The sequence below is a fragment of the Neofelis nebulosa genome, chromosome 5 (assembly GCF_028018385.1).
Source record: "Neofelis nebulosa isolate mNeoNeb1 chromosome 5, mNeoNeb1.pri, whole genome shotgun sequence".
NCBI lineage: Eukaryota > Metazoa > Chordata > Mammalia > Carnivora > Felidae > Neofelis > Neofelis nebulosa.
In genome coordinates, this window is record NC_080786.1 from 11172949 (window position 1) to 11188566 (window position 15618).

Below are 15618 nucleotides of genomic sequence, written 5' to 3' on the forward strand. Positions count from 1 at the left end.
GAGATACAGAATCTGAAGCAGGCTCCAGGCTCTGAGCTGTCAGCACGGAGCCTGACATGGGGCTTGAACTCAGGCACCACGAGATCGTGACCTGAGCCGAAGTAAGATGCTTAATCAACTGAGCCACCCAGGTGCCCTGACCGTGTTCTTATGTAATAGATAAACTTGTCCCCTGGTTGGTGATGAGCCCTAACGCCCTCTGACAACTTAGTACCTTCTGGAGTATGTTGGAATCTCTGTCTTGTGGTGTTTTGGTGCATGATTGTGGCAGTGTGGAAATCTCTGGTCATAACTTGAGTAGTAGGTAGTGGAGACTGTTGGGGAAGTTCATCAAGAAGATGTGACCATCTATTGACCCATGAGCTGGACCCGGGCACTGGGAGGCTCCTCACTCCCTCCCCTGTCCTTGGAATGTGGGTTCTGCTTGCCTTTTCTGCTCCCCGAGGCTGCACCGAGGACACAGCCTTGAGATAGTGATGGGGTGTTGAACACTTGTGTGGTACCCGTGGCTGCACCCAGTTACGGCCTCTTTATAAACCCTTATGATTTGGAGGGTGGGCGTGTGCATCCAGCCATCTAGCTGCCGCCCAAGACAAGCCTCCTGTGCGAGTTTCCTTTGCTCTTCAGATTACACTCAGGAAGGTCCCAGAGGGTCGGGAGTCCACAGAGATGGAACACCACAAGTCCTCACAAGTTACAGGAGTTAAGAGGATTTCAGACATGAAAGCTTGACTAGGAGCGAGGTGACCAGCACGTGTCGCGTCTTGGAACTTGGAAGGTTTTGGTGCTAGGACCCCGCGGCTTCATCTCAGGTTAGCATGAGAGAAATCCGGGAACGTTGATCTTCTCTCCCAGCCCACAAACTCTGAGGGTCATGAGTGTGACCTCCTTCCCTGGTGAGGAGACCACAGTGATCAGGTGTTTTGGACCCCCTGGGTCCACCCCCCCCGGGGGATGCACAAATACCCTCTCGACTGTGACTGGCAGCCTTGAGGAGGAGATGACTTTGTGGAGAACCTTGATATCTTGCTGTCTGGAGATGAGAAGGCCTCTATAAAAATGGTCAACAGATGGTCGGAAGACTTAAGGTAAATTTGGGAAAATACATCCACAAATTTGACATTTCCGCTCCTCTTTCACAGACCGAATGTGCTTTGCTGATTTCCCCCAATTTTAATTTTCTGTAAACAATGGATTGGACCATTTAGAAATGGGATTCTAGATGTCAGAAAGGGTGATATTTTGGTTGGCTGTAGACAGAAGGGAATTGGAGGGCAGCTGAAATGTCAGGAATCCGTGTGCAGACTGCTGGGAAGTTCGGCTCCTTGCAGCCCTGTGCCTGCACCGGTCAAGTTCTCCAGGGGCTTGTCTCTGTGGGGGAGGGAAGGATGCCGGAGGCAGAGAAACCCAGCCCCTGTGAGAGGGTCTCTGCCTCTGCTGTGTTGGTGTGTTGGCAGGGGGTGGACTGGGATTCCAAGAGAGTCAGTTGGGAGATGATCCAACCCAGAAAAGCGTCTTAAGTGGAAGACCAGGGTCGCTGTTGTCATTGGTGGGGACAAGACCGGTGCTCAGACGTCCCCACTCTGCCGTGTCCGGGGAGTTCCAGCAGTCGGTCAGGTGCTTCTCAGGAGACAGGGTGCCCGAGGAGGGTGAGGCCCATCTCCGCAGGAAGGACTGCCTGTCCGCCTGTGGTCAGCTGGGAGCTGGATCCTTCTTCCTCTTTTTTTTTTTTTTTTTTTTTTTTTTTTAATTTTTTTTAACGTTTTATTTATTTTTGAGACAGAGAGAGACAGAGCATGAACGGGGGAGGGGCAGAGAGAGAGGGAGACACAGAATCGGAAGCAGGCTCCAGGCTCCGAGCCGTCAGCCCAGAGCCCGACGCGGGGCTCGAACTCACGGACCGCGAGATCGTGACCTGAGCCGAAGTCGGACGCTTAACCGACTGAGCCACCCAGGCGCCCCTTTTATTCCTCTTTTAAGTGGGGATGGGGGCGGCGGGCCCCGAGGCCCTGACCCCAGAGTCAGATGTGGAGAGAAGGGGCCCAGCCTTGGGGGAAGCAGGAAGAGTCCTGACAGTCCAGTGGAAATAACCACACAGGTATGAGAGGCGTCGGCTCAGTCGTCACGGAGAGGGTGGTATAGCCTCCTTTTCCCCGGGCCTTTGCTCCTGTCTCTTAATTTTCACTTTTCAATTCAGATGAAAAGATTTAGCTTTTTGTCAGGACCAGCCTGTCGAACAAAGTTCCTCATCAAAGGCAGGTTTTTGTCTTCGGTTTTTTCGCTGCATTTTTTTTTTTTCTCTTTATAATTCTCTTGTGATTTGGTTGCACCTTCTGCCCGTCAGCATTAACGAGCTTCTTCCCGAAGCCGGCCTCCCATCCTTTCCCCTTACATCTCTGCGCCTGGCCGGAGTCCGGCCATGGTGGTTCTGGTGGTTCCAGGCCCCGTTTCTCCCTGCTCCCAACGTGGATGGTTTTCAACTTTCAGATCCTAAAGTTGAACCTTAATGAGACTGTCAGGCAGTTGGAGAGATTAAGAGGCTGCAGGCATAGACAGATGACCCCCGGGGATGCGAGAACTGGAAAGCAGTGTTAGAAAAGGGAGCAGCTGCGTGTGTGTGTGTGTGTGTGTGGGGAGGGGGGGCAGTGGGAACATGTGCAGGAGAGTGTGAATGTGTGTGCACACGTTGAGTGTTAGAATTGTATGGTGTGTGAGCACGTGAGTTAGTTCAAGAGTGGATGTGACCGTAAGCGTGAGCAGGAATGCGAGTATCTGAGCACATGTGTGCAGGTGCGTGTGTGAGAACGTGTGAGTGTCGGCGGATGTGTGCGTGCACGCGTATGTGGGTGGAAATGCCTGTGAGCGTGTGCGTGCACTTGTGCGGCGTGGCTAACGCGGTGGGGTTGGGCTGAAGCCTAAGCAGCGGGCGGGGGCTGGTCCCCAGCCCTTCCGAGGAGGTGGCCTGTCAACTTGCCAGGGCTCCTGGCCTTGGAATCGGCCAGCAGTGGCCCAGGAAGCGGGCCTCCTAGCCATTAAGGTGGCGCTCTGCGTGGACTGGATTTCTCCCCCGGGTCTCTCTCCCCAGCACATTCTTTGCCGTGTCAACACGGCGAATCAAACACGCTCGCTCTCTCTCTCTCTCCAACTAAATTCACCCGCACATCAGTCAGGTTGCGGACTAAAGCTCAAAGACGCTAATTAAAAAAAGTAGGAATTAGGGTTGTGTTTATCATTTCTCTAGAAGGAAAGACCCGTAAGGATGTGTGAGGATTTTATTTAGCAACTTCACTTGGGTTTCTGAAGCCTGGTTGAGAATTTATGGCTAACTTTTCCCATTTAGCATGAAATCGGTGACTTTCAGATACTGCTGCCCGCTCTGAACAGCCGTACCTGACAGAGCATTGACCCTGCGGGAAACCAAATTTAATTTCTTTCCTCCCAGGGGATGTGACCGACCCGGATTGCCCTCCTTAGTGCTGTAAGGAGAGCTTTTGCCTTTCATGACCCAAGCTAACTTACCTTTCAGAGGCCATCCTGAAGGAACGGAATTCTTAACCGGAAGATATTCCATCACCTCTCTCCAAACACGATAGTTTTAAACCGTCTTTAGAAAGGGAGTAAATTACTGATGACCTTCCTTAGTGCACATGATTCAAACCTGTGCATTTGCATTTAAATAAACTATTTTAGGATGCAGTGGAAATTGTTTTTTTTTTTCCCCATCTGAGACAGGTTGAAATTAAGATGTAAGTTTGATATACGCATTGTGCAAAATCATTAATGTGTCCCCGTATCCTGCATAATGTGACATCGTTTACTTATTCTGTCATCCTTATTGGGCAAAAGAAGAGCAACATTCAATTCGTTTCTTTGTAGCGGCTTCCGAAAAATGTCCTTGCAAATATATGTTGAGTTGTTTAAACAGGGTGCATTTGGGAAGCTGCCTCTAGGGAGAGAGGAGTGCAGACAGGTTCCTAATCGATGGCTTTATAGAAACAGTAAGGAGAGCCATGTCAACCCCTTTCTCCATTCCCACCAATGGCACATACCTTCGCCTTGAAGCCTATTCAGGTCCCCTTCCTTCCCCCCACCCCCCCCAAATAAAGGTGGCATGGTTTTTGATGGGGAATGCTGCAGCTGTGGCCTGGGGGTGCCACGCTTCCTTCCCGACACTTGGAAGGATCACTGATCATTGCCGTTCATGCTCTGACTTGCCAGCAGCGATGTCTGCGAGGCTACGGTCACAATGACATTAAATATAGGTCAGGTTGAAAACATTCCTTCCTAAGGAGAAGGCGGGGTCGGCACCTAAATCATTCGATCATCGGCAGCTCAGAAATTACCCCCCTGCTCTCTCGTTGAAGGAGTTTGGTTTTCATCACCAGGAAGGAGTAGGAACACATTTTAAATAGGACGGGGCTGCCTGGCTGGCTCTGTTGGCAGAACACGTGACTCTTGATCTCCAGGTTGTGGGTCTGATCTCCACGTGGAGCGTGGAGATGACTTAAAAATAAAATATTTAGGGGTGCCCGCGTGGCTCATCCGGTTAAGCATGACTCTTGATTTCGGCTCAGGTCTCATGGTTCGTGAGTTTGAGCCCCGCATCAGGCTCTATGCTGACAGGGTGGAGCCTGCTTGGGATTTTCTCTCTCTCTCTCTCTCTCTCTCTCTCTCTCTGCCTCCCTCATTCTCTTTCTCAAAATAAATAAAATCTTTAAAGATCTGTTTAAGTAGGACATGAAAATAGACATAAAGACTTTTTTTGTGAATTTCTAAGGCTAACTGCTGCAACACATCTTGATCTTAGGGCCGAGTTCAACAGACCTTTCTTTTTCATTCATGTACTAGTTCTCTCTTTTTTTTTTTTTTCTTTCAGTTACTTATTTTGAGAGAAAGATCATGAGGAAGGGGGAGGGGGGGAGGGGGGGGAGGGGAGAGAGGGAGGGAGAGAGAGGGAGGGAGAGAGAGGGAAAGAAATCCCAAGCAGGCTCAGCACCTTTAGTGCAGAGCCCCAGCAGGGCTCGAACTCATGAACCGTGAGATCATGACCTGAGCTGAAATCAAGAGTCGGACGCTCAGCTGACCGAGCCACCCAGGTGCCCCTCCTGTACCAGTTCTAAGGAACATCAGATGTGGGTGTTCTTTAGCTGGTGACTCTTCAAGGTGGTGATTTGGGGACCCAGGCCCTGATGTCTTGTCTTTGCCATAGTCCCTGTGGGGTTTCCAAGTTCACCTTCAGGTTGTCTCCAGTCCAACCTGAGTGTGTGTGAGGGAGGGGGGAGAGAGGGAGAGAGAGAGAGAGACGGAGAGAGAGAGAGAGATGGACACAGAGAGAGATGGACACAGAGAGAGAGAGAGAGACAGAGAGAGAGAGACAGACAGAGACAGAGAGACAGAGACAAAGAGACAGAGACAGAGAGAGAGACAGAGACAGAGAGACAGAGACGGACAGACAGAGACAGACAGAGACAGACAGACAGAGACAGACACAGACAGACACAGAGAGAGAGACAGAGACAGAGAGACAGAGAGAGACAGAGACAGAGAGAGACAGAGACAGACAGAGACAGAGACGGACCGAGACAGAGACAGAGAGAGACAGAGAGAGACAGAGAGACAGAGAGACAGAGACAGAGAGAGAGACAGAGAGACAGAGACAGAGAGAGACAGAGAGAGACAGAGAGAGACAGAGAGACAGAGACAGAGAGAGACAGACAGAGACAGAGAGACAGAGAGAGAGAGAGAGAGAATGTGTGTTTTATGGGTCAAGCCTGAATCTCATTTGCTCACCTTCTGTTGATTAAAACTTCAATGGTGACACCCTAATTGCAAGGGAATCTGGGGAATATATTCTGGCTGTGTCTTCTGGAAGAGGAGGAAAGGGATTTGATGATGAGCTATTTTAGGCCAGTGATTCTCAGACTTTAGCTGCATCAGAATCACCTGGAAGCTTGAAACCCTGCTTCCTGGACCTCTCCCCCAGAGTTTCAGATTCAGCAGGCCTTGAATGGGGCCCGAGAATTGACATTGCAAACAAGCTCCCAGGTGGCGTTAATGTGGGGGTCGGGACTACAATTTGGAATAGTCCTTGGCTGTGACACATTTTTGGGTGCTGATTTATCCATTTTTATCATGAAAACCGTCTCTGTTGTCATGGCCTAAGGTATAGGAGGGAAGGAGGTGGGTAAGATAGGTAAGTAGTCTTGGCCAGGCTATTCAGAATATTGAAATTAAGAGTGGAAGATTTCTCTCTTTTTTTCTTTAATTAAAAAAAGTATTTGGGGCGCCTGGGTGGCTCAGTCGGTTAAGCGGCCGACTTTGGCTCAGGTCACGATCTCACAGTCCGTGAGTTCGAGTCCCGCGTCGGGCTCTGTGCTGACAGCTCAGAGCCTGGAGCCTGTTTCCGATTCTGTGTCTCCCTCTCTCTCTCTGACTCTCCCCCGTTCATGCTCTGTCTCTCTCTGTCTCAAAAAGAAATAAACATTTAAAAACAAAAACAAAAGTATTTAAATCCAAGCTAGTTAACATGTAATACTGGTCTCAGGAGTAGAGCCCAGTGATACATCGCTTACTTATAACACCCAGTGCTCAGCCCAACAAGTGCCCTACTTCATGCCCATCACCCATTTAGCCCGTCTCCCCACCCAACACCCCTGCAGTGCCCCTCAGTCTGTTCTCTGTATTTAAGTCTCTTATGGTTTGCCTCCCTTTCTGTTCTTATTTTCCGTCTCTTCCCCTATGTTCGTCTATTTTGTTTCTTAAATTCCACATATGAGCGAAATCATACATTTGTCTTTCTCTGACTTCTTTTGCTTAGAATAATACATTCTAGTTCCGTGCATGTTGCTGCAAATGGCAGGATTTCATTATTTTTTAAAATTTTTTGTTTATTTTTGAGACAGAGACAACGTACCATCAGGGGAGGTGCAGATAGAGGGAGACAGAATCCAAAACAGGCTCCAGGCTGTCAGCTCGAAGCCCAATGTGGGGCTCAAACCCACGAACCACAAGATCATGACCTGAGCCAAAGTTAGACCCATAACTGACTGAGCCACCCAGGCACTCCAAGATTTCATTCTTTTTGATTGCTGAGTAATAGTCCATTTATACACACACACACACACACACACACACACACACACACACTACATCTTCTTTGTTCATCAAATGTCCATCCAGTCGATGGACATTTGGGCTCTTTCTATAATTGGGCTGGTGTTCACAATGCTGCTGTCAACATTTGGGTGCATGTGCCCCTTTGAATGGGCATTTTTGCATCCTTTGGATAAATATCTAGCGGTGCAATTGCTAGGTTGTAGGGTAGTCTTAACATTTTTTTAATGTTTAATTTTGAGAGAGCTCGAGTGGGGAGGGGCAGAGAGAGAGGGCGACAGAATCCAAAGTTGGGTCCACACGGTCTTCACAAAGGCAGACATGGAGCTCGAACCTACAGACTGTGAGATCATGACCTGAGCTGAAGTCGGATGCTCAACTGAGCCACCTGGGTGCCTCAGGAGTGGGAGATTTCTTAGAGGAATTGGAGCTCTGGAGGACAGAGATCTGGGGTGTCAGGGGCTAATGAGATGGCTGCACCCTGTTCTGTGTGGGGGGGTAGGGGATGGGACACTTCCGTTGCCGGGAAGGGAGCTTCCAGCTCACTGGGTCAGCTCTGTTGGAGCAGGAAGGTGGGGAGAATAAAGTACCTAAGGAAGGGCAGGACAGGTGATGCGGAGGAAGTGCCCGGGGGAGGGCTGGCATGACCATCAAAGGTGGTGGGGTCAGCCGAGCCTGGCTCTTGGATTTTGAGTTTCTTGAGATCTCAGGACATCTATAAAATGGGGATGATTGTTAGGTTACTGCGAAAATGAATTAGAGCAGAGGGTTGTAAACTTCCTTGGTCCGTGGTGCTTATAGGTTAAAAAAAAAAACCCCTTATGTTTCATTTATTAACTAGTTGGCTGCACACCACTTCATACATATTTATGTTCTGACACCTGGGTATTTGAAGAAAAATCATAAGGATAAAAGGAGAGATGTGTTTGTTTCTTAAATCACCACGATTACTTGACGGTGGCGTGTGGGCCCCCGCGGGTTCCTGCGTGGTTTCCCAAACCTTGGGGTCGTATTGGGCACTCTGCTGCCCTCTTTCTTCCTGTTCCACATTCATCTTTGCGTTTTACCCCAGCACCTGCCGGAAACTCAACTTTGCACAGACACGATGTCGTTGCAAGGAATGTAGCGCAACCTAACTTGGAAACTGGAGATCGACTGGCGTCAGTAACACGCACGGTGTCTGGCCCGTGTTGAATATTGCCGTGTAGCCCTCAGAAACATAAAATATTTTTGCAGTGCCTCTGTGAGGTCACAGTAGTGACCCAGGTGCTTTGGTGCCTGGCTTGGAAACTGGAATCCCATGGGGCTTTCTTGCCCCTTCAATAATTCATTAAGCCGATGTTATTAGCCAAGCAGCAGGCACTGTGCTGGGCATGGGGAGGACACCACCGTTCTGCTTCCAAGGAGTGTAGTCTAGGGGGGGACACTAGAGGCGGAATTAGAGACTCTGGCCAGTGTAGACTCCCACCGGGGCCAGTCTGGGAAGGGCGGTTTCAAGGTGCTCTGGGAGCTTATGGGAGGAGTGTTGGAATATCACGAGGTGGTTCCTCAAGTGGGTGGCCCTTGAGTTGTTCCTGAAGGCTGAGAAGTTAACATGGCAAGAGGGTGAAGGAACTGTAGCCCAGGCGGGGGGGGGGGGGGGGGAGTGGCATTCTGGGCAAGTGTTTTTCAGACCGTGGCGAAGGACCTGCTCTCCCACCCCTCGGTCGCGTTGTGGTTGAGTCATGACTAGCATGTAGTTCGCCTGTGCTGTGTGGGCCACCGGAATCTGTGGACCACACTTTGGGTAACTGTTCCAGACGGGGAACGGCACGAGCCAAGGTCCTGTGGTGGGAGACAACTAGGAGACTCTGAGGAAGGAGAGCCGGTAGGAGTCGAGCAGAAAGGTAGAAGGTGGAAGAATCAGCAGGGGCTGTAGTGAGCCTCTCGGCCCCAGGAAGAGCTTGAATCTGCAGTGAAGACCTTTCCGTCCTGGTGGAGAAGGGGAAGTTGTGATTACTTCCTAGGTGACAGGTTGAGAGTGTAAGCAGGCCAGATGTTTGGCTACGAAGATCAGCTTGAACGACTGAGGCAACTTACGGGCCCGGCGTTGTGGCCTCCCAGAGCCGAGGGAGCTCTTGCCAGTTGGCGTGAAAACGATGCATTAGAAGGGCTGCCGGAGTGTGTCTGGTGGCTGCGTGAGCGTCCCCAGGTCCCCAACAGGGGCCTGGATCTCCGGCTCCTCGGGGTTACCCCTACCACTGACGGGAAGCTCGAGGCCCGGCTTGCTGTTCCCTGGGTGTCAAACAGCCTCTCTTCGAGGCTTAGAGAATTCTGGCTGTTCCCGTGAGGTCCTACAGGGTGTCACCCGAGTCTGCGTCCCATTCCACCTGTTTGCTTTTTTTGGTTTTTGTCTTCCGGGTCGTTTGGAGGTTTCCTGTGGCACCCGCGGGCACCAGGCGAGGCAGTGGGCATGGCACCGAGTCCTGAAGGGAGCTGGCCCTCGCCTTGCCCCTGGCAGCCTGTCATAAGCGCCCCTTCTGACCCAAGACTCGGGAGCACTCTCCCTCCTCACGCGCTGACTTTTGGGGGGGCGCCAGGAGGGACTTTGGGTCTCCGCCCTCCCGAATCTGGAGCCTTGACGTTGACTCGAGGCTGAGTTTCCTCCTTTGCCGTGAGGAGCGGGCTGCAGAAGAGAGAATGACGCGCTGTGGTTTCTCCGCACAGGTACTTCGTGTTGGATTTTGAGGCCGGCATCCTGCAGTATTTTGTGAATGAGCAGAGCAAACACCAGAAGCCTCGGGGAGCCCTGTCTCTGTCTGGGGCCATAGTGTCCCTGAGCGACGAAGCCCCCCACATGCTGGTGGTGTATTCCGCTAACGGAGAGATGTATAAACTGAGAGGTACGTTCTCCTCCTCGCTTTTCAGACGGGTCTCCTGGGCTACGCGCATAGTTACCATGGTGATGGCTCCCGGCTTTTGTTTTTGTGTGTTTATTTTTTTTTTAATTAAAAAAATTTTTTTTAACGTTTATTTATTTTTGAGACAGACAAAGCCTGAACGGGGGAGGGTCAGAGAGAGGGAGACACAGAATCTGAAGCAGGCTCCAGGCTCTGAGCTGTCAGCACAGAGCCCGACCCGGGGCTCGAACTCACGCGAGATCACGCCAGATCATGCCAGATCATGACCTGAGCTGCAGTCGGCCGCTTAACCGACTGAGCCACCCAGGCGCCCCTGTTTCTGTGTGTTGAATCTTAATTCTTTGGATTGTTTAAAATCACCTTTAACAGTTTGCTATGTTTCAGGGCTCTGTGGTGACAGACACCCCTCTCTTATTTACCCCTGGGGTGGGACACACAGCTGACCCTAGGAATTGCTTGTCTTAAGTAACTGAGGAAGTAGGACAGACAAGAGGTGAGTGATAGTAAGGCCAGCTCAGCTTTCGGATCTCAGATGTTTCGTCTTAGTTCGATGTATATCTTCTTTGACCTTCTACTACGGTCCCCTGTGGGGCTGTATTCGGAGGACAAAACAAGCCTTTCAGGGGTCATCGTGCCCTTCCCCCAGGATTTCTCTAGAACACCTCTTAGTGAAGGGCCCTTCACTCCAGTGTTAAAGCCTGGTGAGGAAGCCATCTATCTGCTTGCTGTTGAGTTAATTTCCTTTTTGTTTTTTTCCCCTTTCTCTTTGCTTCTTGAGAACTGAAGCCTGCTTAGCGTCTTCATGGAGGCAGATTCCCCAGGGAGCCTGCATTTAGCCAGAGCTACAGGTCCTGCCACCCCCAAGGCACATCCATCCTCCAGGTTTTCAGCAAAGCCAGACTTGACTGTAGCAGTGTAATTTGATTGCCAGATCATTCCACCAGCATTCCATTACAGTTGCATTGCCAGAAAAATTGTCAGTTTTCTTCTAATGACAGAACAACGGAACAAAAATCCAAATGCACATATTGGGGTGTGTGTGTGTGTGTGTGCATATGTGCGCACACACACCCTGAGTGAATGTTGTTAGGGTCTGAGGAAGGGTAGTACTTGTATATATTACGTGTTGGGGGTTGGTTGCTAATTCTGCCGTCATACATTTTTTTCTTTGCCCAAGTGAGGGCTCAGTAGGCAGAAAAGGCCCCTTTTTATCCCTCCTTGACCCCAGGGAACTGATCATGACAGGTCAGCCTCTGCAGAGCCACACTGAGGGCTGACTCCGTGCCTCCGAGCCCAATTTCGTGGTCTTACCTTCAAGATTTACTGCCAAGAGATGGAGTAAGCAAATGTTTCTTTATTATCTACATACAAGTCTTATTTCAGAACCGATAAAACAATCCAAAAGCCTACGAAATAAAAATGCCTTTAGTTGAAAAAGTTTTTCAGTTTTCGGTAACGCAGTAATAAGATTCATGTTCTCTTTGGAGATTCATGCCATGCGCGTTCCAGCTGGCTAGATTTACGTGGTCCTCGATTTCGTTTTGTTGTTTATTGCTTAATAAATTGTTAGAGCAGAAACAAAAGCAGGTGAAAACCTTAATGGCACTTTCCCCCTGCCTGTGGTTTATAAAATGACACGAACCCACACAGAAGAAATACCTGACTAATTTGACAATTGAGCCATCTCATTTTGCCTTGTAAGAGTTGATATTATTCTCAGGATTATTAAACCCCAGGGTTTTTTTTTTTAAGGGTAGTTTTAATAGCAAATATAAAAGTTTTATTATATGCGTGACATTATCGCAAGGGCTAAATTTAGCCGAAAGTTAGCAACTACGGAGAAGGCAGGATAAGTTTCTGCACATATCTGGCCGGTCCTTGGCTCATCCCAAGAGGGGTCTGGGTATCGGTTTTCTCATTGCACATCTCACGTCCATGTAGAGTTGAATGAATCTTGCTGTCCATAGACGCGTGGCTTTTCCTAAAGAAAAAGACTTTAGTTTCTGCAGAATCCTTTGGAAGTCAAGTACATCTGGTCTACCACCCTAGATTTCTTCACCCAAAAGTTCAAGCTGAGGTTCCAGGGAATCATTCTGTTTTCTGCATAGTCAACATTTATGTAGTTAATGTCATTTTAAACGATTTATGCAGTTAATTATGCAGCGAAATCGATGATTTAGATTTTATTAGACCCTGTTATGTACCCATGATAGTCTTTTAAAAAAAATTTTTTTTTAATGTTTATTTATTTTTGAGACAGAGAGAGACAGAGCATGAATGGGGGAGGGGCAGAGAGAGAGGGAGACACAGAATCGGAAACAGGCTCCAGGCTCTGAACCGTCAGCACAGAGCCCGACGCGGGGCTCGAACTCACGGACCGCGAGATCATGACCTGAGCCAAAGTCGGCCGCTTAACCGACTGAGCCACCCAGGCGCCCCTGTACCCATGATAGTCTAAGAAAACAATTTGGTAGATTTGAGAGATGGGAGTGTAGATGAAAGATCATGACCATACAGTTGACTTGTATTTTAATGTCTCTTTGGAGGAACCTAAAGCAGCATTTGGTATCTTGTTCTGTCCAATCATAATACGAATCATTGAGAACACATATTCAAATAATTCAATTGGATGCTCATTTCGTAGATGCTAATAAGTTCACGGTACAAAACTGATAACAACCAAAGGCCCTGGAAAACTATACTTCGAGCCTAGAGGCACTTAAAAAGAATCACGTTTTGGGGTGCCTGGGTGGCTCAGCCGGTTAGGCGTCCGACTTCGTCACAGTTTGTGAGTTCGAGCCCCCGCGTTGGGCTCTCTGCTGTCAGCACAGAGCCCTCTGCAGATCTTCTGTCTCCCATTCTCTCTGTGCCTCCTCCGTCTGCACTGTCTTTCAAAAATAAACATTCAAAAAATCATGTTTTCCCAATGACTTTTTTTTAAGAGGGTAAAAAAAAAAAGGCAAAATTTTTCTGATAACAGCCCTTGCAGAGTACATTTTTTTTTTTTTTAATTTATTTTTGGGACAGAGAGAGACAGAGCATGAACGGGGGAGGGGAGAGAGAGAGGGAGACACAGAATCGGAAACAGGCTCCAGGCTCCGAGCCATCAGCCCAGAGCCTGACGCGGGGCTCGAACTCACGGACCGCGAGATCGTGACCTGGCTGAAGTCGGACGCTTAACCGACTGCGCCACCCAGGCGCCCCGCAGAGTACATTTTAAGTGGTTTAAGGGGGAATTTTCTGTTGAGATTTAGTGTAATTTGGTTTTTTTTGGTGTAAGCACATTCTGCTTGAGAATATTATGATCTGCCTTTGTTTTCCCTTCTCTCCCTACCTCACTCCCTGGGCCTCCAACCCCTTAGGTGGGTGTAGAAATAGGTTGGATACGTTTTGGAACAATCTCTGCAAATGTTTTTTTTTTTTTTTTTTCCCTCTATTTTAGCTGCTGATGCAAAGGAGAAACAGTTTTGGGTGACTCAGCTTCGAGCCTGTTCCAAATACCACATGGAAACGAGTTCTAAGGTAAGTAACCACAGGGAAGCAAGGAGGCATCGGAGTAATTCGAATAGCTACCCTTTAGCCCAGTTATCTGTTTCTTTGGGGAAGCTGTTTTTCATGTTATTTTCAAGTTACCCACTGTAAGGGAATTCATACCTGTCCTGTTGCATTTAAATGTAGAGCCAAGAGGGAAGTAGCAGGATTAAGCTTGTGGGTAGAATGAAGAGGCCTACAGACCCCTCATTGGAACTGATTCTGGAAGGATACTTAAGTTGCTGTGCGTGCTGTCCGCGTAGGCAGCTGTTCATTGGCCTGTTGAGAAGCTGGAGTGGGTGACTTCAGCGTGGAGGTGTAGCAGTCAGATTTGCCGTTCGCGAGGACTGGTGGTTGTCACTGATCCTTAAAACCCAGACCCAAACTGACTGAATATTCTGCAGGGAGCTTCAGCATTCTAAGTGTAAAAACGTTCTTGGGTAATTTGGCACGCAAGCATGAATTCTTTTCTCCAAGGGATCTGTAGGAGGTGTTGGATCACCGAGGTGGGAAATAGGAGGTAGGCATTTTCAGAGGGTATTCGGAGGATTTCATTAGAAATCATTAGAATACAGGAAATGATTGCAAAATAAACTTATTGAGGGCAATAAATATTGGTTAAAATCAGTGCTCAAAGGACTTACCCCTTTAAAAATTTTTTTAATGTTTGTTTTTGAGAGAGCGAGAGAGAGAGAGAGACAGGGCATGAGCAGGGGAAGGGCAGAGAGGGAGGGAGACAGAATCTGAAGCAGACTGAGCTGTCAGCACAGAGCCTGATGTGGGGCTCGAACCCACGAACTGTGAGATCATGACCTGAGCTGAAGCTGGACACTCAACCGATGGAGCCACCCAGGTGTTCTGGGACTTCCCCCTTTTTATATCATTAATTCAAATTTAGGTACGTACCCGATGGCGGTTTGCTTCCACATTCCACACATCCAATAGAAAGACCCCCATGCAAAACCTCTGATACTTCTTTTTTTTTTTTTTTCAACGTTTTTTTTTTTTTTTTTTTTTTTTTTATTTATTTATTTTTGGGACAGAGAGAGACAGAGCATGAACGGGGGAGGGGCAGAGAGAGAGGGAGACACAGAATCGGAAACAGGCTCCAGGCTCCGAGCCATCAGCCCAGAGCCTGACGCGGGGCTCGAACTCACGGACCGCGAGATTGTGACCTGGCTGAAGTCGGACGCTTAACCGACTGCGCCACCCAGGCGCCCCAAAACCTCTGATACTTCTAATCCTATAACCAGTCGGCTGTGTTGCCCAGGGCCAAGGGAAATGTCTTGCTTGGTTACGCCTCCTCCCTGTTCTGCCTCTAAGTACAACCTGAAATGATTTCTTCACAGTGATTTCGTCTGCTGTTTATTTTTCTTTTAAGAGACTCTTTTCTTTGACTTGGCTTGCCGCAGATTCACTCATCCTTCTTGACTTACCCCAAGCAGCATCTGGGTTACCGTAGGTAGGGTCCTACGTCTAAAGCGCTTTTTCTCCCTGGCTTGTTTTATTTTCCAAGAATTATGGTAGGAGTTCTGGACGCTTCGTCAGTATTTTATAAATGCCTAGGTTAGGGCGGTTTAAAAATGCTTTTCTTTTTATGCGTGTCTTTTTACTTTTTTATAAAGGAGAACACAAGGGCATAAAATAAAAAGAAAATCTCTCCCTCCATTGCCACATACGCTCATTAGAGATCATTGCCCTTAACATCATTCGAGTAGATTAGTGTTAGTATGTACATCTGCATCTGTATTTTTTACACAGATGGGATTGTATCATGCATACAGTTTTTACCTTTTTGGCTTTTTGAAAAAAAAAAAAACATTTTGGAGACCTTTCTTATTAGACCTGTGGCGTGTATTGGAGTCTTAGGATGGATTTTCTAAGGAATGGATGTCAGCAGTGCTTTAAGTCCTCTACTGATGGACATTTAGGTTGTTACACATAATGCTGTAATAAACATCTTTGTACACTTAGCTGTGTATGGATTTAGCATATGTGTCCTTTGCCTGTCATTCGTATTGTAGATCTTTTCTCCCAGTAGGTCACCTGTATTTTGACTTTGAATACATTTTTT

The 15618-nt window shown here is 48.4% G+C and overlaps 1 protein-coding gene across 3 annotated transcripts in view; it reads left to right on the forward strand.

The window, feature by feature from the left end:
• Positions 1-15618, forward strand: part of OSBPL10 (oxysterol binding protein like 10) — a 313900-nt gene that overhangs the window by 100830 nt on the left and 197452 nt on the right. For all 3 annotated transcript variants that reach the window (XM_058729640.1, XM_058729641.1, XM_058729642.1), the window contains exons 2-3: positions 9820-9995; positions 13456-13535. In XM_058729640.1, the coding sequence (XP_058585623.1) occupies positions 9820-9995; positions 13456-13535 (256 nt within the window). The remainder of the gene's footprint in view (positions 1-9819; positions 9996-13455; positions 13536-15618) is intronic.